General features: G+C 39.2%; 2 protein-coding genes across 2 annotated transcripts; both read left to right on the top strand.

The window, feature by feature from the left end:
• The first annotated feature begins 3,945 nt into the window (after window positions 1-3,945).
• Window positions 3,946-5,607, top strand: LOC110913622. The gene is made up of 2 exons (XM_022158444.1): window positions 3,946-4,984; window positions 5,072-5,607. Exons 1-2 carry the CDS (start codon window positions 3,946-3,948, stop codon window positions 5,605-5,607), a joined length of 1,575 nt encoding a protein of 524 aa, XP_022014136.1.
• Window positions 5,608-8,021: 2,414 nt separating this feature from the next.
• LOC110913623 lies at window positions 8,022-8,405 on the top strand. The gene has a single exon (XM_022158445.1). It carries the CDS (start codon window positions 8,022-8,024, stop codon window positions 8,403-8,405), a length of 384 nt encoding a protein of 127 aa, XP_022014137.1.
• Window positions 8,406-24,629: the final 16,224 nt, after the last annotated feature.

Genomic DNA, 24,629 nt, shown 5'->3' with positions numbered 1-24,629 from the left:
CTAACTATCATACAACTAACTAAACGAAGTGACCATAAGGTTTAACCTCGGAAGGTTATTCCCTATATAACTTTGGTCACAATAAATGCTTGGTCGGATCCTAATGATCGACCAAATGGGTCGGGTTTGAAAGTCTAAGCGGTTGTTTAGACCGCTTATCTTACGACCCTATATAAGCACTAAACTAAAAGTGACGAGTTAAACATGTTAAAACATGTTTAACGAAGTTAGAAAACAAGTTTGATATCAAAACAAAAGGTTTTGATACCTAAGAATAGTTTGGTTGCAAAATACGCATGAATACGCATTTTGACCGAAACTATGACTCGTCACTACACCTAATCAGCATGGTAATCAGTAGGTATAGTCACAATGGACTATAACCATCGTGATTACGCTCACGTTGCAAAGTTCAAACGAACTTTGTGTTGACCATAACCTGGTTAAAGCAGAAAGTCAAACACAGTTTGACTTTCGTGATTAAAAACGCATAAAAGCATGAAAGAAACTTACAAAGGGTCCAAGCTAGGAAGAACTTGATTTAAATACTCAGGTGTGAAGCATAAAGCTTCAACTTAGAGCATAAAATCAGATCATGGTGTGAGGAAAATGGAATGAGAGCTTGGGTATTTATAGATTTCGGAGAACTGTTAGGATCGTTTCTCGCATTTCGTGCCTTGATCTTGACCCTCCATGTGGGCACATGGTATTGCAATACAAGGGGACATGAAATACCATCAAATTTTAGCCCATAGAATGCAAAACTAGGGGTTAAAAACCATCAAAACATCAAAATTGGACTAGATACAATGAATCTGGTCATTTGGGCACTTTTTGACGCTTTTAGTCCCTGTTGATCAATAAGTTTATTTTTGCGCACCAAAACCTCTCAAACCCTATTTCTAAGCTATGTAAAGTATATTTAGGGCATGTTTAACTTATGACCAAGTTCCGGAACGTTCGTTACTATACAAATCGGTATAGTTTCGTAGTCTGACGCAAATAGTCCCTGCGATCGAACAAACTTGATTTTGACACACCAAACCATCCAAAACGTATTTCTAAGTTATGTAAAGGTTATTTAAGGTATTTTGAGCCTATGTCACTATCTCGGAGTGTTTGTCGCATTAAACTGGTTATATTTACGCATCAGTTCGTGTATAACCTTCTAGAAAGTGAATTAAAGCTCGAAATTGTTCATGAATTGATATGTGCACATGATACACATAATTATACAGATCCCAAGTATGAAACACAATATTTCATTAATTTGGTATTTGTTTGATGGTTGCGGTGACACAGGTGTCACATTTAAAGGTTCGCATGAATAAATATCAACAGCTCGCTAATGAATGATTTTAGGTGGTTAACGTGAGAACATCGCGTTAACTTTCCGAAGAATCATAATGCTAGAAATCCAGACCCGGTAACTAGCTGTCTCGAAATTGGAAAATCGATTAATACTTTTGTGACATATCTGATTGATTACGTGTTTAGGTTGTTTGTGAAACAAGATAATAGTATATTTATGTTTTAGATATAGTTATAGATAATTTAATTAAACAACCATTCACCTTTCCTTATATCTGGTAAAAATATTACAAAGATTTAGTACATTATAACGCTCGTGTTCCATGGATAGATATCTGGCTCTTACCAATACTTTGCTGCATATATGACGGGATACACTTGTCCTTTGTTGTGTGTGTTTTAATGTTAAGGTATAAGCCATTTTTATAAATATAAAACACATTTCGTTGCATGTGAAAATACTGTAAATAAATGTATGTAAACATGTACATCAAGTGTTTGGCGCCGTCGCCGGGGACACGACAAATTAAGGGAAAAATCCGAATCATTATTCTACCGGTGTACAAACTGTTAATATCTGTGAATACTTGTAAATTTTTGTATTTATTTATTTTCTTTTACTAACCTGTTAATATTTAACTTTTGACTAACTTTTCTTTTTCTGTTTTACTAACCAACTCACTGCTAACCAACTAACCTTACTAACACTCTAACTTCTTATTTTATTATTTGACTAACATTTATTTCATTTTTTTTAATTCAGTTATGTGTTCGGAATCGAACTATTTACTTTTATTTATTTCATTCCAGTATTTTTAATTCAGTATTTCATTCATTTTAATTCAGTTATTTCATTTCTGTTTACATTTATATTTATGTCTGTGTTCGCACGTCAAACCATATATTTATATTATGTTTATTTCATTTCTGCATTTACTTACGTTTATTTATTTATGTTCAGTTATTCATTTATTTATTTCTGTCCATTTATTTATTTAAATTAACCGCTTATCCATTCAATTTTTGTACTCAGTTGTTTATTTATTTACTCCACAAAAATATATAACTTTCTGATAAAATCATTAGATTTTCTGATGAGTTCCAATGAATTTATCCTATTTTCTGATGGATTCTGATAAACCCATTAGATGTTCTAAAAACAACAATTTACATTTCTAATGAATTGGACAGATTTTCTGGTAATTCTGATGGAGTTATCAGAAATTCTGATGGAACGAAAATTTTCATCAGATCTTATCAGAATTTTATCAAATATATCAAATTTTCTCATATATATATATATATACATATAGAAAACAAAGTTACCTCAGATTTCTGATGATTGTCATCAGAAATTCTGGTAAACATACAAAAAACAGTTCTCGGATGTAAATAAGTAAATAATTCAGTAAATATTTAAATAAATTTGTTTAATAACCCGTATAACCCGTATATATATGTACATTATGTATTAGTATTATTATTATTACTTATTTCCTATATTATTATGTTCTTTTTTCTGTATAATGCCTTCCTTTTATTTGCAGGCTAATGTCCACACCCCCTGCACCCGCTAACGCTGAGCTAGCCAACTAACCAGAAAATAACTTAAGAAGAAGTATGCGGCTTCGCGAAAGATCACTTGTTGTTGCACAAAGGATTGCGATCGCAATCGACGAACCAGTGATACTTTCTGACAGTGAGAGTTCAGAGGACAACACAGGAAGCATTATGGCAGAGGACGACCAGCCTTTCAATGAGATCGGCCGTCCCGACGGAGAGGGCTTGCTACCGAGCATCGCCCGACCTACGATAGCAGCACCGAGTTTTGAAATTAAATCTAGTATTATTAACAAGTTGCAAAATTCTGTGCAGTTTGATGGGAAGGATCATGAAGATCCAGGTCGACACATCGCATCATTTCTCGAGGTGTGCTCGACATTTAAAATTAGAGACGTTTCTGAAGACGTAATTCGTTTGCGACTCTTTCCATTTTCTTTACGAGACAAAGCCCGATCTTGGCTTTTGTCACTTCCAGCAGGTTCCATCACGACTTCGAACGAGATGGCCGATCTTTTTATGCAAAAATATTTCCTGCCGGAAAAGACAGCGAAGCTTAAGAATCGTATTATGACGTTCAAACAGGATGAAGGTGAATCTCTACACGCAGCTTGGGAGAGGTTCAAAGATCTTCTGATTGATGTTCCACATCACGGGTTATCCAAAAGACAACTTGTGTTGAACTTCTACCAAGGACTCAATTACGACTCACAAGAACGTTTAGATGTATATGCAGGAGGCGATCTTGGAACAAAAACACCCAATGAAGCCTATGCAATTATAGAGAAAGCTACCTTGAAGTCGAGTTCTCGTCACGGTGGAGTGCGAAATAAAGCATCATCTATTCCTGGAGTTCATCAAGTGGATACATATATGGCTCTAGCAGCACATATTGGAGCTTTGGCGGCAAGATTTGATCAAGCTTAGAACGTTTCGCAGGTACAATCATCATGTGAGCTGTGTGGAGTATCACACGAGCCAGGTACATGTGAGCAGGGTGTTATGTTTACAGGCCACGAAGAGGTGGACTATTTGGGTAATCAAATTAGGCCTCAGAATAACCCCTATTGCAAGATGTATAATCCGGGTTGGAGAAATCACCCAAACTTTGGGTGGAAAGCTAATTCCAATAACCAAAACCCACTCGGATATGCTCAACGCGCTCCCGCACCGCAACAGTCCCAGGGGCAATCCTTTCAGCCCCAGGGACAATCTTTTCAGCCATCAGGACAAACCTTTCAACCACGTTACAATAATTTAGGTTCAGGAAGCACTTCCCAGCCACAAACATCTCACAACAACTCGAAACTAGAGGAGATGATGGTGCAGCTGTTAAACAACTCCAACAATGCCAACCAAATAACTGAGAAACAATACCAACAGCATGAGGAGCGTTTCATGGCACAAGAAGGGGAAATGCGGAGCCAGAAGGCTTCAATACAAACCATTGAGAATCAAGTCGGCCAATTGGCCAAGATGTTGTCTGAAAGACCACAAGGTAGTCTTCCAGGTAACACAGAACCAAATCTAAGAGGGCACGTTAATGCAGTAATGACGAGGAGTGGTAAAACCATGGGACCTGACAAATCGGACTCACCACCGATCAGTGATATGGTCCAAACTGACGCTTCAGATGAGGTGCAGGCTAGGCGAGTCCCAGCAAGTACAACACAGTTCCAGGAGCCAGTTAAAGACTTCATTCCTCATGTCCCATATCCGAGCAGACTGAAGAAGCAGAAGAACGATGAACAACATGGTATGTTTTTAGAGATGTTTAAACAATTACATATAAACATACCATTTGTTGAGGCATTGGCTCAAATGCCTAAATACGCCAGATTCTTAAAAGACATCCTCACAAACAAGCAGAAGCTCGAAAGCTTGTCTTGTGTGTTGATGAATGAAAACTGTTCAGCCCTTCTCCAAAACTGTCTACCTGAAAAGATGGGAGATCCGGGCAGTTTTACTCTTACCTGTCTCATTGGCAGCATGTCGGTCAGTCACGCATTAGCCGATTTAGGAGCTAGCATAAACCTTATGTCGTATAAGGTCTTTGCTAAATTAGATCTGGGTGAACCTTCACCCACTAGAATGAGCATTCGACTTGCAGATCGTTCAATCAAGTATCCGCGTGGATTCGTTGAAAACATGCTTGTTAAAATTGATAAATTTGTTTTTCCCGTGGATTTTGTTATTTTAGACATGGACGAAGATTCAAAAGTGCCATTAATACTTGGACGACCATTCCTCAATACTGCGAGGACGATTGTTGATGTGGTAACTAGCCAAATCACACTCCGAGTAAATTACGAGCACGTGAATTTCGATATTAAAAGATCAATGCAACATCCGCAAAGTCACGATGACATGCTTTACTATGTCGACATTGTCGATACTTGTGTAAGCTCTCATTTCCAAGGCACTATTGAAGAAATTGATACGGACACACATTTGTTGTGTGAGAACCAAAATGGCATTTTGCAGGAGGGCCACGAAACTGAGCAGCCGGTTTACCAAATCGGTGAAGATGGTTCTCAAAGTCCAGATCAATTTATGGAGATTGACCGTGAAGTTGAAGAAAAGTCCAAACCATCGGTTGAAGATCCACCGTCATTAGAGTTAAAAGAACTAACACCGCATCACGAGTATGCATTTCTAGACGAGGAGTGTCGCATGCCACTCATCATTTCAGCATCTTTAGTAAAGAAGAAAAGAGACATCTTCTCGAAGTTCTAACGCTCCACAAGAAAGCCATGGCGTGGAAGATTATGGATATCAAAGGCATTAATCCTTCTTTTTGTACTCATAAGATTCTAATGGAAGGCGATTACAAGCCTAATGCGCAGCATCAAAGGCGTTTGAATCCTAATATGCAAGACGTGGTGAAGAAAGAAGTAATTAAGTTGTTAGATGCAGGCCTGATTTATCCTATATCTGATTCTGTTTGGGTAAGTCTAGTGCAAGTAGTATCCAAGAAAGGTGGTATTACTGTAGTTCCAAACGATAGGAATGAACTTATTCCTACCGAACCGTCACCGGATGGCGAGTTTGCATCGATTATCGTAAACTCAATGATGCCACCCGTAAGGGCCACTTCCCGCTTCCATTCATCGACCAGATGTTGGAACGTTTGTCGGGGAAGTCATTTTTCTGTTTTCTGGATGGGTTCTCTGGATACTTTCAAATTCCTATCGCTCATGAGGACCAAGAAAAGACTACTTTCACATGTCCTTTCGGCACATTCGCCTACCGGCGCATGCCTTTTGGGCTGTGTAATGCACCAACCACATTTCAGCGCTGCATGGTAGCCATTTTCCATGACATGATTGAAGACTCCATGGAAGTATTCAGGGATGATTTTTCTGTGTTCGGGAGTTCTCTCGATCAGTGTCTTGGAAATCTGAAAGAATGTTAATGAGATGTGAGGAAACTAATCTTGTGCTTAACTGGGAGAAATGCCACTTCATGGTGAAAGAAGGGGTAGTTCTTGGCCACAAAATCTCTGAAGCCGGGTTGGAAGTCGATCCAGCAAAAGTGGATATAATTTCTAAACTTCCTCCCCCAACCTCCGTCAGAGCGATTACAAGTTTCCTAGGTCATGCAGGGTTCTACAGGCGATTCATAAAAGACTTATCAAAAATCGCAAGGCCTATGACCCGTTTATTAGAAAAAGATGTTCCATTTGTGTTTTCAGACGAGTGCATGAACGCATTCAAGCAGCTTAAACAAAGGCTTATCGAAGCCCCTATTTTAGTTGCATCAGATTGGGCATTGTCATTTGAGATAATGTGCGACGCCAGTGATTACGCAATAGGAGCAGTCTTAGGACAACAAAGGGAGAAGCATTTTCATCCTATTTACTATGCCAGCAAAACTCTACATGATGCTCAGGAGAATTATACGACTATAGAGAAAGAGCTTTTGGCAGTAGTTTATGCTTTCGACAAATTCAGGTCGTACCTTGTGTTGTCCAAAAAAATTGTGTATACGGATCATGTAGCAATCAAATACCTTTTTAGCAAACAGGACGCAAAACCGCGTCTCATCAGATGGATCTTGTTATTACAAGAATTTGAAATTGAGATCCAAGACAAAAAGGGAGCTTTGAATGTTGCAGCCGATCATCTCTCGAGACTTGAGCATGGTAAGTCAGAAAATTCGATGGAGGAGCCAATAAATGACAATTTCCCCCACGAATTCCTTTTGAATATTGAAATGAATGACGAGTCATCATGGTTCGCCGACTTTGAAAAACTACCTCGCATGTGGAATCCTTATCAAAGGATTGTCATATCAGCAAAAGAGAAAGTTCTTTGCAGATCTGAAGTACTATATTTGGGACGAACCATACTTGTTTAGAATCGGAGCCGATCAGATGATCCGAAGATGTATATTTGGAGAAGAGGCAGCTCGTATTCTGTGTCACTGTCACGAAGGGCCGACCAGAGGTCATCATGGAGCAAACTACACTGCAAAGAAAGTGTTAGACTCTGGGTTTTACTGGCCCACAATCTTTCACGATACGCATGAATGGGTTAGAGCGTGTGATGCTTGCCAGAGGGCAATGAATATCTCCGCGCGCAATGAAATGCCTCAGCATCCAATGCAAGTCTGTGAAGTCTTTGATATATGGGGTATCTCCGCGCGCAATGAAATGCCTCAGCATCCATTTCCAGCCTCATGAGGTAACAAATATATCCTAGTTGCTGTAGACTACGCATCAAAATGGGCCGAAGCTTAGGCTTTGCCTACAAACGATGCTAGGGTAGTCGTGAGGTTCTTAAAAAGTTTATTCGCCCGATTTGGTGCTCCAAAAGCTTTGATCAGTGACCGTGGAACGCATTTATTGTAATGCACAATTAAAACGAGCCTTGTCCTGTTATGGGGTTCATCACAGATTGGCTACGCCATATCACTCTAAAACCAGCGGGCAAGTGGAAGTCACGAATCGGGGTTTGAAAAGAATCCTTGAGCGGTCCATTAATAATAACCGCAAGGATTGGTTAGACAAGCTAGATACCGCTCTGTGGGCTTTTAGAACAGCATTCAAGACACCTATTGGGACCACACCCTTTAGGTTGGTTTACGGAAAAGCTTGTCATCTACCTGAGCTAGAACATAGAGCATTTTGGGCTTTGAAAACGACAAATATGGATTTACGAAGTGGAGGTGAAGCCCATTTTCTGCAAATCCACGAGCTCGAGGAGCTAAGAAACCATGCCTACGAAAGTTCTAGCAAATACAAGGAACGAGTCAAGACATTTCATGACAAGAGGTTGAGAGATCATAAAGATCTCCGTATAAGGGATCTTGTCTTGTTATATAACTCAAGACTGCGTTTATTCCCCGGGAAGCTAAAATCCCGATGGATGGGTCCATACACAGTTAAGGAGATATTTACGTACAGGGCCGTAACTATCGAGGATCTAAACGGGGTAAATTTCATAGTCAACGGTCATCATCTAAAACTCTACATCAACGGACCGGTTGACCCGGTGGAGGAAATTCTCAAACTCCACGTCTCGCACGCTTAAAACAAGTGGGGGGAGAATGAGTCTAGCTATCGACTCGCTGACAAATTTAGAGAGCGTGTTTTCACACGCTAAGGGTAATTTTGTATATATTAGTTTGTCATATTTATTTCTAAGTTCGTTAATTTTTCGGTTTTAAACGTAGGTGCATACGATCTTGGTCCATAATTTTTGGAATTTTGAAGTTAATTAATTGTCAAAATATATGAAATAGTGCAAAAATGGAAAAAGTAGGTGAAAATTCGGAGTTAAAAGCTTACTGTGAAAAATAACACAAAAAGGGCCAGGTACCGCACGGTCGTGCCAAATCGGCACGGTCATGCAATCCTTAGTCAAAACAGACCACTAACTCGTGCATCGGATGGTCATTGGACCGCACTACCGTGCGACCGCTGCACAACCATGCAACCCGATGACACAAGTCAAACCAGGAAAGCGATCCGGAACGGCACGACCGTGCACCTCGAAAACCGCACAGTAAAAACTGGGGTATTTAAACGAATCTGCAGTAAAAACATATCATTTTTACGAAACCCTAGTCGCCGCACGGGAGTTCCAGGTCGCCTTCACCCACAAATCATCTAATTTTTGCCTAGTTTTCGCTTCAATCATCTTCCAAGGTATGTTTCCTAATTGTTTTGCAGATTAAACTTGTTTCTGACGTAGATATGATGTTTTAACCAAGAAATTTTGGGGTTTTCTTCATAAATGTCAAATAAACCCTTGTTCTTGACTGATTAGTGTTAAATCGGTAGTTCTGGTACTTGATTCAAAGTCTATTCACTAATTACAAGTTAAATCTTGAAAGATACAAGTTAAAATCAGTGAAATACACTGTTTTCTAGTAAAAAATTGTTGTCGCACGGTCAAGCCCTTGAAACGGCATGACAGTGCCGGTCGAAAATCAAGTACAGATCATCGAATGAAAGTTGCGATGCCAAGTCGCACGGCAGTGCCGATTTGGCACGGTAGTGCGACATGAGTTTCTAGAAACAACCTATTTACCGATCACGGAATGGCACGGTAGTGCCACCAGCCGCACGACCGTGCGACTGCTGATACGACAACAGGACGTTGTAAACAGCCTGTTCCGGTGGCAGCAATGAAATTTTTATATTTTTCCCTTATTTTGTTATATTCCTGTGTGCAGATGAATCACAGATTCCTCCAGTTCAACGAGAACAAAGCGAAAGAACATCCCTGTATTGCAAGATTACAAGCCTTATGGAATAGACAGGGACAAATCAGTGAACCGAGAAGGATCAACTGGGAGACTTTGACAACCCTAAACCAAGAAGAAAGGCAATCCGACATGATGTCACATCCGATGTCAAGGTTGTTCAACATTGCACGACACGTTATCTTGAGCTAACATTGGAATTCTTCGCTTCATACACTTATGAAAAACCAAGAAGTGAAAATCCGGACTTTAAAAACAGGGAGACAATACAGTTCAGGTTGGGAAGAAAGTGGCATAAGTGGACAGCTGCTAGACTTGGAAGAAGATTGGGCATATACTGAGCTGAAGATATAAATTCAGAACTTTTCACCAATATCTACAAGTTTGATAATAATCAGCAACGAGCTAACTTCTGGGCACAAGTGGCAGTTGAACCACCTTATGAAGCTAGAAAAGCTAAAGCTTCACGACTACGAGACTCGATTCTGAGGGTCATTCATCAGGTCATGAGTCACACCATCTGTGGGCGCATAGACAGTTCAGGAAACTGTCCCACTCTGGATCTTCTTTTCTTATATTCCTTAGTGACTGGAGTGCATGGCAACCTCACAGTTAGAATGGCTGAATTCTTTGTGAACAGCGCAGGGAGAACTACAAGCTGTTGGATCGTCGTTGACCCTGAATGAGTCGATCAGAAGAGTCGTTTTCCAATTCAAAGGCGGAATCAGTGAATTAGACACTCAAACTAAATACAATGCTTCACTTTATTGATTTTAGCAATGTTTACAACCTGGAAGCAATTCGGCAGCACTTTGTTACAAGTTCCGAGCCGTTACAAATGAAACAACCATGCACCTATTTATAGAATTCTGGAACCACTTATACGTACATGTCACAAAAGCGGTCCAGGTAAGTTGTGTGGATCGCTTTTATGGACAATGTCCATATAAGCGGTCCAACATGCTATTTAACCACTTCTCGTTTCTCGAACCTCGTGCACTGGTTATTCTAACCTATCCTATCCTATAACATGATACAAGACGAAGTCAATAGACGTAATGCACCAACAGACCCCCCCCTCGGATATTGACGAAGTCTTTAGTGAACATTCTCTGTTATGCCACCTCTTCAGTCTTGATCATCTTTGCCAACTTGTTCAGATTGCAACCATATAAGAATCCTTCAATCTTTCTCTTTGATCATCTTTACAACTTCATCATCAGTAGGCTCCCCCTCTCGTCAAGCTTCCGTGCTTTTAGAGATCATCACCTTGCTTTTCAGTTACAAGCTCTTCTTCACTTACAACTTATCTTCAGACTTCCCCTTAGACTCAGCTCTTCGGGATCGTAATCTGAATCTTTCCTGTAATTCTCAAACATTCATAAGTAACAATATTTTCAAATTCATTAAACATGTTCTCTAATACACTCCCCCTGTCAACAAACTTAACAGATATGGCAATATAAAGAATCCAATTTTCTCACACATTATCATTCAAGTTCAAATTAATGACCTTGAAAATATCACAAATGTTTTTGAAGATTTTCCAAGAAATTTCAAGTTTCAAATTAATGAACTCGTTTTGTTTTCAAAAACACAATCAGCATACTAAGATTTTGAAACTCAGCAACTCAGATATCGGTTTATCGAAAATAATGCAGAAATCAAAATCTTTTTGCGTTTTCTGAAAATATAAAGTTGTAAAGAAATATGTACAAACAAATTTACAGACAATATTTTTGTTTAAGTATGCGTCAGAGGATCATATCAGTTTTTGACAAGTCACAAGTACCATTGAGCTTAGTTACACATTAAGAATTAAACAATTCACTTAGATTGTCAATATACTGATCCACTTAAATTTTCATACAAATTTCAACTAATTCAGGATACGATTTAGATGTTTTAAAATTTAAACTCATTCATGTGTCCCACCTCTTGAATATACTCCCGTATCCAGAATCCCAATATTCAGTCTTACAGGTAAGAATACTACAATGATGTCTGTACATAAATTAGGGTATGCGAGAACTGAGGGATCTCAGGTCAGAACTTCCGTTCAGCAGAGAGATATCAGCTTCGACTTTGCAGTGTGTTCCCTTTAGAGAATCTTTTTAGCTACAACAACTGATTATCAATTTTATTGTCTAATCAGCTAAGGGCTTTATGCTATATTTCAAGCATTTTGGAATAAAGTATTAGCCAAGGACTAGGTCAGAACTACCGTTCAGCAGAAGTCCCGGAATAATACCCCAGACATCATAGAGTATAAACACCTCGTATATCAGAATACGAGACCTTTCAAACGAGATTTCAGGGGTTACCTATATATCCAAGTAGTGTTCCCCACAAAATAAGCAAGTTTTGAATTTAGGTTTATATCCCGAAAAAGCTTACTAAATGTATAAAAACCTATCGACATATCATCAGTGAGACTGTTTAATGCTATTTAATCATTACACTTCTTTAGCATACTGCAACTGTCTACTGATGTACTATCATTTCCTCTTTTTACGCAAAACTCAAATTTTTGATTTTATCATGTTTTTGGCTTTTTCAAATTTTCTAATGTTTTTGGATTTTCAAACAATATATCTCCCCCTAAAATGCAAAACCATTAAAGAAATTTGACAAACCGATACTGATAGCTTTGTCTCGCCATCCATTTTCTGCATCTCATGCTCTGTTTTGCAGAAAATATAACGTACCCCCATGATTTACAACCCATTGATTTTGACCATTAGAAAACCGTTCTTCAACTTGTGAGTAATCAAGTTTGTTCCGCCGTGAGGGTTTCGGCATAGTCCATCACCACTTATTCTAAGTAAACAATCATCAATCATCTCAAACATCAAGCAAACAAACACATAACCAACAAACATACAACAATCATCAAAACCAACACAAATTCATACAAAACAACAAACAAACTCCCTGTCTGACCAAAACCAGGGATCTTCAATCTCTTTCCATGCAACACTCTCACAATCTTCATCAGCATTTAACACCTGCACATTCAAACTTTATCAAATACACAAACAATTTGTCAACAACAAATTTCAAACAATAAAGATAGATGCCGATTCATGCTTCGCGATTCAGGAAGCTCCGGCAATTCCAACCACTTAATCAAACATGGTGTCCACCCAGGCCTCAGGAGCCTTAGGTGTAACCTTGATTCTAGCAACCTGAATTTTAAAATTTTCAGCCTTGAGCGGAGGAAAATTTGCATCATAGGCAACCAAAACTGAATCCTCAGACGTTTTCACCTCAGAAGTTGAACCTTTCGTTTCAGCTTTTGGTTTCCAAATTTGTGTTTGTTTTTCAGATTTCTTTTCAGCATTCTCAGTTTTTATCTCATCGACACGTTTCTTAACCGACCATTTTTGACCTTCTGGAGCACCTCTTTTATAAAAATTTGTTTCTTTCTGAACCTGTTGCTTTTGAACAACATTTTTAGGTTTCCAGATTTTTCGAGGTTCTGTCACAACAACTATCGGTCTCCAAATCTGTGTTGTAGTCGATCTGGATGTATGAGAATTCCAGGTCTGTCTTGAATCGAACCTGTCCGATTTTGGTTTCCAAATTTGATTTGATGCAAACTTGTTTGTAGTGTACCTCCAAGTTTGTCTCGAATCAAATCTGGTTGACCTTGGTTTCTCATTACCAGATTTCTGTTTTTGAACATCAACAGACTTTGGAATTTGACATTTCCGTGCAACGTGTCCAATTTGATCACATTTAAAACAAACTTTCTTTGACACATCTTTTGGCTGTTGTTGTTTCTTTTTCATGGCCTCAAACTCTGCATTAGATTGTGTTCCAAGTTTGAGTTTTTCTTCTTCAGTGAAACTTTTTCCTTGAACAAAATTCATTTTTGTCTAAAAATTTGACCTTTCAGTTCTGTTTCGATTATGTTTCTTCCTATACCCCAAACCAGACTTCATGTTTTTCTTCTTAAAACCAGGTTTGTTATAAGACCCTTTGAAACTTTTACCAGCAAACTTCGACATTTCAGACTTCTCAATTTCAACCATCTTGAAAACTTTGTCAATTTTCTCTGAAATCACATTCTGAATCGGGAAAACCACATCCAAGAATAGTTTGTCCGATCCAATCATGGTATAGACCAATCCTTTTGAATCATCATTCAAATTTTTCTCAGATTTTGTATCTTTCAGATATCCATCATAAAGATTTCCTTCATCTTCATCTTGTGATTCAGACTTACCTTTTGTAGACTCATCTTTCAAAACACTATCAACCACCTTACTCACCACCTCTGAATCATCAGCATCATCAGATTTGGTGTAAGTAACATCGATACTGTCAGGTAATTGGTCAGCTATGTTCAAACCCTTTGCCACCTTTTCCTCATCATAAAAAGTATAATTGTCTCTCAATGGTGGTGGTACCTGATGATATTCTGAACCAATACCCTTTTTACAATGATTAGTATCTTTGTTATCAGGTGTGATATTGAAAATACGTTCGAGAATGTACGAAGAGTCATGATAACTTTGAAGTTTTGTAACGATCTTTTCTTTTTCAGCCAAGACTTGTTTAAGATTAGCAATTTCATCAATACGCTTGTTCAATTCAATTTGCTTTTCTTTAAACTGGCGTTCATACAAATCTTTAGTAACTAAAGTTTCAGACAAACGTTGATCAAAACTCTTGACTTGGCTCTTCAAAGTATCATAAGCTTCTTGTACTCTCTGACTTGATCGTTTTAAAGAATCATATTGCTTTTGTAAGTCTAAAAATCTAGATTCTTTTTCAATGCAATCAACACATTTTGTAGAACATTTTTCTTTCAAAACCATATTTTCTTTTTCAAGATTTTCACATTTTTGTGTTAATTTCTCAACTCTTGATTTCAAATTTTGTTCCGATTCAATTCTTTCTTTACATTTTTCTTTTAAAGCATTTTCAAGTTTATGCATTTCAGCAACTTTTGTTTTTAATCTATCTTCTTTTTCAGTACAGTTTTTGCATTGTTCAATGCAATTCCTGCACTTGTTTTCTTTATCCACAATCACTTCATCATTTAATGAGTCAGAAAATTTTCTTACCTCAGTGATTGACGACACATCGGCTGCCTCTGTCTTCTGTATCTTTTCAATTTTCTCTTCAGCATCAATCTTTACCACAGCCTTGACTTCTTCAATCATTTTCTTCAAATCTTCTTCTTTTCTCCTCTTCATCTCTACCACCTTCGGTAGGCTTGCCTCAAAAATCTCTTTCAATTCTTTCATGAATTCTACCAAATAATTTTTGTCAAAGAGCCTTTTTGTGTTGTAAACGCCTTCACTTGGAAACGCATTAGTTACCGCATCAAAATCAACTTTTGCTGGATCAACCACCGGATTACCATACGGATCCAAATAACATTCCAACTCTTCACTCCACCTCTCAGCTCTCTGTGCTTCTTGAAACGGAGCATACAACTTGCCAATCTCCCATCTTGCTCTGTCTCTTCTCCACCATCTATCATGCTCTTCTTTTGCCATGTTTTTAGATTCGTGAATTACCTGAAATTCAATGACTGGAAGCAAACAAGCAAATTTAATCAGTTCAAACAATATCAAGTAAATTGAAATACACTAACACTCGATGTCGTGTAATAATCTTGACACTTGAACGAAATCAGATCGATCGTATGAGCGAACACAAGTTTTGGCTAATGAGCAAAACGAATCAGAACCACAAAAGCGATCCTGATTTTACAAATTGACAGAAAAGCGGTCCAATATATGTCTGAATACGCGGTCCAAACAACAATGTACTTTCAAGCGGTTCAGCAATGTGATCGTTCGAGCGAGTCAAGAATGTCTGAATAAGCGATCCAATGTATGGTCGTTCGAGCGGGCCAGGTAAACCAATTACAAATTTTGAGCGATTCACAATTGTTTTATGAGCGGTCCAAAAATGTAATACGAGCGGTTCATAAACGCGGACCAGACTAAAAGATGTACAAATAAGCGGTCCTAATTTGTTCAGATGAGCGGTTCAAACACGTTTTTGGAGCGGTCCAGACTTCAAATGTTCCTAAAAGCGGTCCAAACTATGTCCGAAAACACGAACCTACATTCGAAGGCTGTTTTATCCATTTTTAGTTCGAGTTTTAGTCTTAAAGTTTCAAGGGTTTGTTATTGTCCAATAATACACGTCCTGTGAAAAATTCGTCCGATTTTAACCGTGAAAACTCGTCTAAATCGAAAAAGAAGGTGTAGAAGACAGAAAACGGATCAAATTTGAGCTGAACTCTTCCTCCTGAGCTCTGATACCACTTGTTGGATCGTCGTTGACCCTGAATGAGTCGATCAGAAGAGTCGTTTTCCAATTCAAAGGCGGAATCAGTGAATTAGACACTCAAACTAAATACAATGCTTCACTTTATTGATTTTAGCAATGTTTACAACCTGGAAGCAATTCGGCAGCACTTCGTTACAAGTTCCGAGCCGTTACAAATGAAACAACCATGCACCTATTTATAGAATTCTGGAACCACTTATACGTACATGTCACAAAAGCGGTCCAGGTAAGTTGTGTGGATCGCTTTTATGGACAATGTCCATATAAGCGGTCCAACATGCTATTTAACCACTTCTCGTTTCTCGAACCTCGTGCACTGGTTATTCTAACCTATCCTATCCTATAACATGATACAAGACGAAGTCAATAGACGTAATGCACCAACACAAGCAGTGAAATCCATGGTGGTGAATATGTGACTCAATTGGCATACAACTTGGGTATTATGACAGATGATGTAGTCAACGGTCTCACAATAGTTCACACGGGAGGAGATGTGGATATGAGGTCTTTGAGAGCGATGGGGCTGGTAGTAGATACAGATAATGGCCCGCGACTGAGGGGTCTAAATGGGGAAATATGGGATCCGCTACCGCTACCACCACAGGGCGAAGACGTCAACATGGAGGAGCATCAGGTACTTGAGCCACCACCACACGAGCAGCCACATCATGAGGAGCACCAGCACCAGCATCGGTATCAACACCAACAAAACTGGCCTCTAGGTATACCTTCCTACCCTGAGTTATACCAACAGTTCCAGCATATGCAGGTCTCTCAAGACACTATGAGAGCCGAGCAGGAGGCTATGCGAGCAACTCAAGACGCTATGAGAGCCGACCAGTCAGCTATGCGGGCAGTTCAACACACCATGCGGGAGGAAATGTATGCAGTTTTTCCTACGTCTTCGGAGGGCTACAAAGCGTATATCCTAGCCACTTCAGCAACCCTCCACAGTTTCCGTTTGGAGACACAGGTAACTATGGGGCGGGTTCATCTGGAACACACCACCATGATGATGATGAGGAATAGGAGAAGGTAGGGCGAAGAAGTTAAGAAACTAATGTTTATGTTATTTATATTCAGTACTTTGTTTGGGATATTTTTTACTTTATGTCTATTTTAAGTATTTAAGTAGTATGTTTGCTTTGTTTGAATAACGGATTTGGTTGAATTATCTAACATTTTGATCAATGGTAATGTTGGCTATTTTAGCGAGTGACATAATTGGCAGATTTATAAACAAATGCACACAGAGTTGAGAAGACTTCAAATCAAAGTCTACTCAAACAAGTCAACTACAACTCTGAGGGAGTACCTCTTACCCTTTTCACATTATTAGTTTAGCTCTTCATAATTGCTTAACTAATATGTATTTCACATTGGGGACAATGTGAAGTTCAAGTGTGGGGAGGGGTTTAAAAGGTCTTAAACTTTGTTTGTCCTTCATTGTTCTCATTTCATTATATATTTTTGAAAAATAAAACAAAAATGGTCAATTTGTGTTCTTTAGAAAGCATCAAATTTGATAAAAATCGACAAGCCAAATTAATTTTTGAAAAAGATAACTAAAAAAGCGTCATAAAACAAAACAAAAGACTTGCATGTTTATCTTTATATTTAGGGAAATTGGATTTTAACACCTCAAACTTTGAAGAATTGGCCGATAACACCCGGAACTAACACTTTGATCTGTGACACCCCAAACTTTTAATTTTGTTTGTCATTTCACCACTCAGTTAAAAAATGAGTAACTGAGTTAGTCTTCCATCCTAGTTGGCATCCTACGTGGACTATTTTTGACAATATTAAATCCTACATGGCATTTATGACGTGGCACAAGACAAGATCCCTTAATATCAAAGACTACCAGTGACACAGAAACAATTTCACACATCCTCATTCAACTTTTCAGATCTGTAACTTCCAAATCAAACATTAAAATTCAAATCGAGAATTGTTAGGGTTCTACTCACAACAATGGGGATCAGATTCATATTAATGGTGAACAAGCAAGGTCAAACTCGTCTACATCTCTCTCTACCCCTCTACACCACCACCGTCAAACATCAAAAAACCGACACCACCAAGAGTATAAACAGAGGATTATTACCGACAATCTGTTGGAAAGTTGTTGCATATGTATATCTGTGAAAGATCTATCCACCACCACCAAGAACCGACACCTTCAACCATCAAGCACCACCGCCCCTTTCTCTACATCTCTTTATACCCCTTTACACCACCACCGTCAACCATCAAAAACCACTCCATCAACTACCACCGCCCCCCACTGCCCCACCTTCCACAATCGGAATAGACCCACTAACCACCATCATCTCCAGCGAACAACAACGAAACCCTAAATCACAAATACGTCAATATAGAAACAGAAACAAAACATGAAACCCTAAACCATTATCTCCGACCACCATTATATTCGGTTTTGGGTTCTTCGAAATGGAAACGAGCAGTGGGTTTTTTTTTCCGATTTGCAGATCTGTTTGTGGGTTTTATTTAGGTTAATTTAGGTTAATCGGTGGTTGTGTGTAATGTTAAACCGATGAAGATGATGATGATTCGATTTTGTATGGTGAACCGTTGAAGATGATGATGAACCGTTAAAGATGATGATGATTTGATTTTTGGGTGAAGATGAAGAACGATGAAGATGATGATGATTTGATTTTTTATATTGAGCAGGGTTTTTTTATTTGGGAGATTACCTATACATATGTATATATTAATTACAGTAATTAAAATATACACATAAGTCTCCAAATAATCCACCTCATCTTGCCATTTGCTTCTTATAACATGTGTTTGCTACGTCATGGGTGCCATGTAGGATTAATGATGCCAACTAGGATGGAAGACTAATTCAGTTACTCATTTTTTAACTGAGTGGTGAAATGACAAACAAAATTAAAAGTTTGGGGTGTCACAGATCAAAGTGTTAGTTGCGGGTGTTATCGGCCAATTCTTCAAAGTTTGAGGTGTTAAAATCCAATTGCCCTTATATTTATACCCCTTCTTTCCATTTACGTGAGCATATTTTTGAGCCTTTAAAGCTTTCTTGTCAAATGCTTCTTTGTTTTTGCGGAAAAATGAGTGAGCCGGATGTTTTATGTAATTTAGAACTTGTCATTTGTATACTTTTCAAAATCATGAATATGTGAAATTACATAGAAATGATAGAGGCAATTAGGATAACCCCTTTGTCAGCCTTTTTCTTTGTTTATATCCCGCACCCAACACTATCCATTAGTTCGCCATGTTGAGCCTATTTTTCGTATTTTTCTTAACTTTACCCAAATATTAAACCTACTTACCCAAATATAAAGCTTTTCATATTTACCCTTATTTTCGTTAAAAATTTGGCCATAAGCTTTCTAGTTAGATATAAGTCTCACTTCAGTACACAATGTTATAAAAAAAACCATTTTGTCAAAAACTCTCTAAGGAAATTAAGGAAAGACTATCAAGAAAGAAAAATAGAGAGTTGATGTATAAATAGAATAAACTCTGAAGACCTGCACAAGTAGCTTAGCAACATGTTCAGAATTCTAGAAAATAAAGTACCAAGTTTTTGGCCAAAGTTTTAACCTTTCTTGCTACTTTCAAATATCCATTCCATACCCTTAACCTTAGCCTATCATTACAACCCGTCAAAGACCTCTTAATTTATGCTTTTTACATATTAATTGGTGGAGATTAGATCTTTTGACAAGCTTATGATATTTCATGACTCATTAACTAGGCATCGAGTGTTTTACATACAAAAAGGCCCAGGTACCGCACGGTCGTACCAAATCGGCACGGTCATGCAATCCTTAGTCAAAACAGACCACTAACTCGTGCATCGGATGGTCATCGGACCGCACTACCGTGCGACCGCTGCACTGCCATGCAACCCGATGACACAAGTCAAACCAGGAAAGCGATCCGGAATGGCACGACCGTTGTGACAACTCGTACTTTAGACTTATCTTGTAACGTTACGTGCTTATGTGAAAGTTTACTATTTAATGATTTTATGAAATGTTATGTGCTTTATGTGTTACGTGTATGTATGTTAAGCACACAACCCGAACCGCACAACACTTCACAATTAATCGCACAAGCCCTTTGGGCTGTATAGCTTGCAATCGGACTTAAAGGGCAGCCCAAGTAAGGGCCGGCCTATTGCCCTTACACGTACAAACACACACATGAGGGGATTTCACCTCATTTGTTACAAAATACCTCACACACACAAAACCCTAGCTTCTCTTCCTTCTCTCTAGAACTCGACGGCACAAGATCATCCTCTTGTTCGGATCACACTCTCTACTCGTAATCGGTTAGTGTGTTTATGTTTGAATTCATGATTAACGATATGATTCATATGTGAAATTGCTCATGTTCATCGGCTTGTTCTTAATGTTGTATACCGAATGATTTTAATTGATTTGTATGGTTATTATGATTGATTATGTTATTGGATTAATTGCATCATGATTGGGATGGAAAATATGAAATCGGCTGGGATGTATTGTCATAATCGGATGTAGGTTGGTGATCGAGATCCATGTTAGTATGTTTATGTATTGTTAAGATGTTGTTCATGCTATGATTATACTAGGGTTCATACGAATTCATGATTTATTTGCTTAGTTTGATCGATATTTGGTTAAGATGAAACCGGATTGATGTTAATTGGTAATTATGATTTGATATGGAAACCGATTATATGGATTGATTGACATGAAATAGGAAACTTGTTGCATGTTGTAACCAATTAAACATGAAATCCGGAACTTAGTTACAGTCGCACAAGATCAGTCACACAAACTGATCTAGTCGCACAAACCTTCTCATCGCACATGTTGGTCCACTCGCACAAGATCCCCTGGATCGTACAAGCCACGCAACAAGTTGGGCCGAGCATGTATGTTGGGCTGGGCTAATACGGACCGCACAAGGCATGACCAATCGCACAAGTGCATTGCACAAACGTTTAATACACATGGTACTGCTTAGCTTTTGTATGATCGCACAACGCCCGGTGGATCGCACAAGTAGTGCTGATCGCACAAGGGGTTGGGCCACACACTTTTATGAAATTATGTTATTTGACCGAGCAAGCCCAAGGCCCACTCGCATAAGGCCGGTTTATGTTGTCTGGGCCGGATGGTTATTGGGCTGGACTTGATCGCACAAGGTTAACCAGGTCGCACAAGGTTAACTGGGCCGCACTAGTCAATTCTATTTTGTTTGTTTGGGCTGAGAGTCTTATGTGAACTTCTTTACTGTTGGGCCGATGACATGGGCTGGGTATTAGAGTTGATCGCACAAGATGTTAATGTGTTATTTGGGCCGTAATGTGTTAAGCTGATTTCTTGTATGTTGGGCCGGGGGATTTGTTGGGCTTGGACATTGAATCGCACAAGATGGTTGGGCTCGCACAAGCTCAATGGCCCAACCATCCGACTCGCACAAGTTGAGAATGTTATGTTATGATTTCTACGTGGTTTGCCATGATCAATACATGTTAGTAACGTGTTAACTTGTATGAAACATACGTGCATTATTTAAGTCAAAACCTGACTCGTATGGTAACCCTGTTAGGACGAGGTTGACCACTTTAGTTCAAGAACCTTTTATTGTGTATCTGCCGAGCAAACCAAGGTGAGTTCACACAGCCAAGGCATGGGATTCCCGGGTTGGGAATTGGGTTGGAATGTTTGATATGGAATGATTACTCGTACTTACGCAATCACTAGACTATAGACCATCGTCCTCAGGATAGTCAGGACACTTACGTAAAACCTACGTAAACTAGTATCTACCATTGTCTCCCGGGTCGGGAGGACACTTACGTAAATCCTACGTAACCTAATACCCACTACTGTCTTCCGGGTCGGAAGGACACTTACGTAAATCCTACGTAAACCCCACGCGTACCACTGTCCTCGGGGAAGGGCACTCACGTAAATCCTACGTGACCTTGTACGTATTCCTGTTCTCGGATTAAGAAGAACACATGGTTGCAAATAGTCTAGTAAGTACCATAATGGGAAGCCCTCATTATAAAGGATAAACGTGAGAATCCCTCACCAGTAGTATATACTTGTATGGGAAGCCCCCCACTAGATGAACATACGCATTATTAATACGAACTTACTTTCCGTGAACTCGCTCAACTAGTTGTTGATTATTCGTTGCATGCCTTGCAGGACCTTAGGTACTTATGGAGCTTGCACAAGGAGGAGTAGGTCGTTGTGGACAAATGGATCGTGACTACTTATGTCATTTCATACATTAATACTTATGATTGGGTTTTTACATTAATACTTCCGCTATACTTAACTATGTTGGTTTTTATAAACACCTTTCGTATTGATGGATAACTTTTGCTATATATATTTACATGTTCAATATGATTGGTGGCTTGATCCTGGTCAGTCACGCTCCCAAGCGGTGATACTCCGCAGGTGGATTTTGGGGGTGTGACAACCGTGCACCTCGAAAACCGCACAGTAAAAACTGGGGTATTTAAACGAATCTGCAGTAAAAACATATCATTTTTACGAAACCCTAGTCGCCGCACAGGAGTTCCAGGTCGCCTACACCCACAAATCATCTAATTTTTGCCTAGTTTTCGCTTCAATCATCTTCCAAGGTATGTTTCCTACTTGTTTTGTAGATTAAACTTAGTTTCTGACGTAGATCTGATGTTTGAACCAAGAAATTTTGGGGTTTTCTTCATAAATGTCAAATAAACCCTTGTTCTTGACTGATTAGTGTTAAATCGGTAGTTCTGGTACTTGATTCAAAGTTTATTCACTGATTACAAGTTAAATCTTGAAAGATACAAGTTAAAATCAGTGAAATACACTATTTTCTAGTAAAAAATTGTTGTCGCACGGTCAAGCCCTTGAAACGGCATGACAGTGCCAGTCGAAAATCAAGTACAGATCATCGAATAAAAGTTGCGACGCCGAGTCGCACGGCAGTGCCGATTTGGCATGGTAGTGCGACACGAGTTTCTAGAAACATCCTATTTACCGATCATGGAATGGCACGGTAGTGCCACCAGCCGCACGACCGTGCGACTGCTGATACGACAACAGGACGTTGTAAACAGCCTGTTCCGGTGGCAGCAATGAAATTTTTATATTTTTCCCTTATTTTGTTATATTCCTGTGTGCAGATGAATCACAGATTCCTCCAGTTCAATGAGAACAAAGCGAAAGAACATCCCTGTATTGCAAGATTACAAGCCTTATGGAATAGACAGGGACAAATCAGTGAACCGAGAAGGATCAACTAGGAGACTTTGACAACCCTAAACCAAGAAGAAAGGCAATCCGACATGATGTCACATCCGATGTCAAGGTTGTTCAACATTGCACGACCCGTTATCTTGAGCTAACATTGGAATTCTTCGCTTCATACACTTATGAAAAACCAAGAAGTGAAAATCCGGACTTTAAAAACAGGGAGACAATACAGTTCAGGTTGGGAAGAAAGTGGCATAAGTGGACAGTTGCTAGACTTGCAAGAAGATTGGGCATATACTGAGCTGAAGATATAAATTCAGAACTTTTCACCAATATCTACAAGTTTGATAATAATCAGCAACGAGCTAACTTCTGGGCACAAGTGGCAGTTGAACCACCTTATGAAGCTAGAAAAGCTAAAGCTTCACGACTACGAGACTCGATTCTGAGGGTCATTCATCAGGTCATGAGTCACACCATCTGTGGGCGCATAGACAGTTCAGGAAACTGTCCCACTCTGGATCTTCTTTTCTTATATTCCTTAGTGACTGGAGTGCATGGCAACCTCACAGTTAGAATGGCTGAATTCTTTGTGAACAGCGCAGGGAGAACTACAAGCAGTGAAATCCACGGTGGTGAATATGTGACTCAATTGGCATACAACTTGGGTATTATGACAGATGATGTAGTCAACGGTCTCACAATAGTTCACACGGGAGGAGATGTGGATATGAGGTCTTTGAGAGCGATGGGGCTGGTAGTAGATACAGATAATGGCCCGCGACTGAGGGGTCTAAATGGGGAAATATGGGATCCGCTACCGCTACCACCACAGGGTGAAGACATCAACATGGAGGAGCATCAGGTACTTGAGCCACCACCACACGAGCAGCCACATCATGAGGAGCACCAGCACCAGCACCAGCATCGGTATCAACACCAACAAAACTGGCCTCCAGGTATACCTTCCTACCCTGAGTTGTACCAACAGTTCCAGCATATGCAGGTCTCTCAAGACACTATGAGAGTCGAGCAGGAAGCTATGCGAGCAACTCAAGACGCTATGAGAGCCGACCAGTTAGCTATGCGGGCATCTCAACACACCATGCGGGAGGAAATGTATGCAGGTTTTTCCTACGTCTTCGGAGGGCTACAAAGCGTATATCCTAGCCACTTCAGCAACCCTCCACAGTTTCCGTTTGGAGACACAGGTAACTATGGGGCGGGTTCATCTGGAACACACCACCATGATGATGATGAGGAATAGGAGAAGGTAGGGCGAAGCAGTTAAGAAACTAATGTTTATGTTATTTATATTCAGTACTTTGTTTGGGATATTTTTTACTTTATGTCTATTTTAAGTATTTAAGTAGTATGTTTGCTTTGTTTGAATAACGGATTTGGTTGAATTATCTAACATTTTGATCAATCGTAATGTTGGCTATTTTAGCGAGTGACATAATT

Source organism: Helianthus annuus, chromosome 15, assembly GCF_002127325.2.
Source record: "Helianthus annuus cultivar XRQ/B chromosome 15, HanXRQr2.0-SUNRISE, whole genome shotgun sequence".
In the NCBI taxonomy this organism is placed as follows: Eukaryota; Viridiplantae; Streptophyta; class Magnoliopsida; order Asterales; family Asteraceae; genus Helianthus; species Helianthus annuus.
Note: the sequence above shows the minus strand (reverse complement) of the source record. Positions and strands in the feature narration are given on the sequence as shown.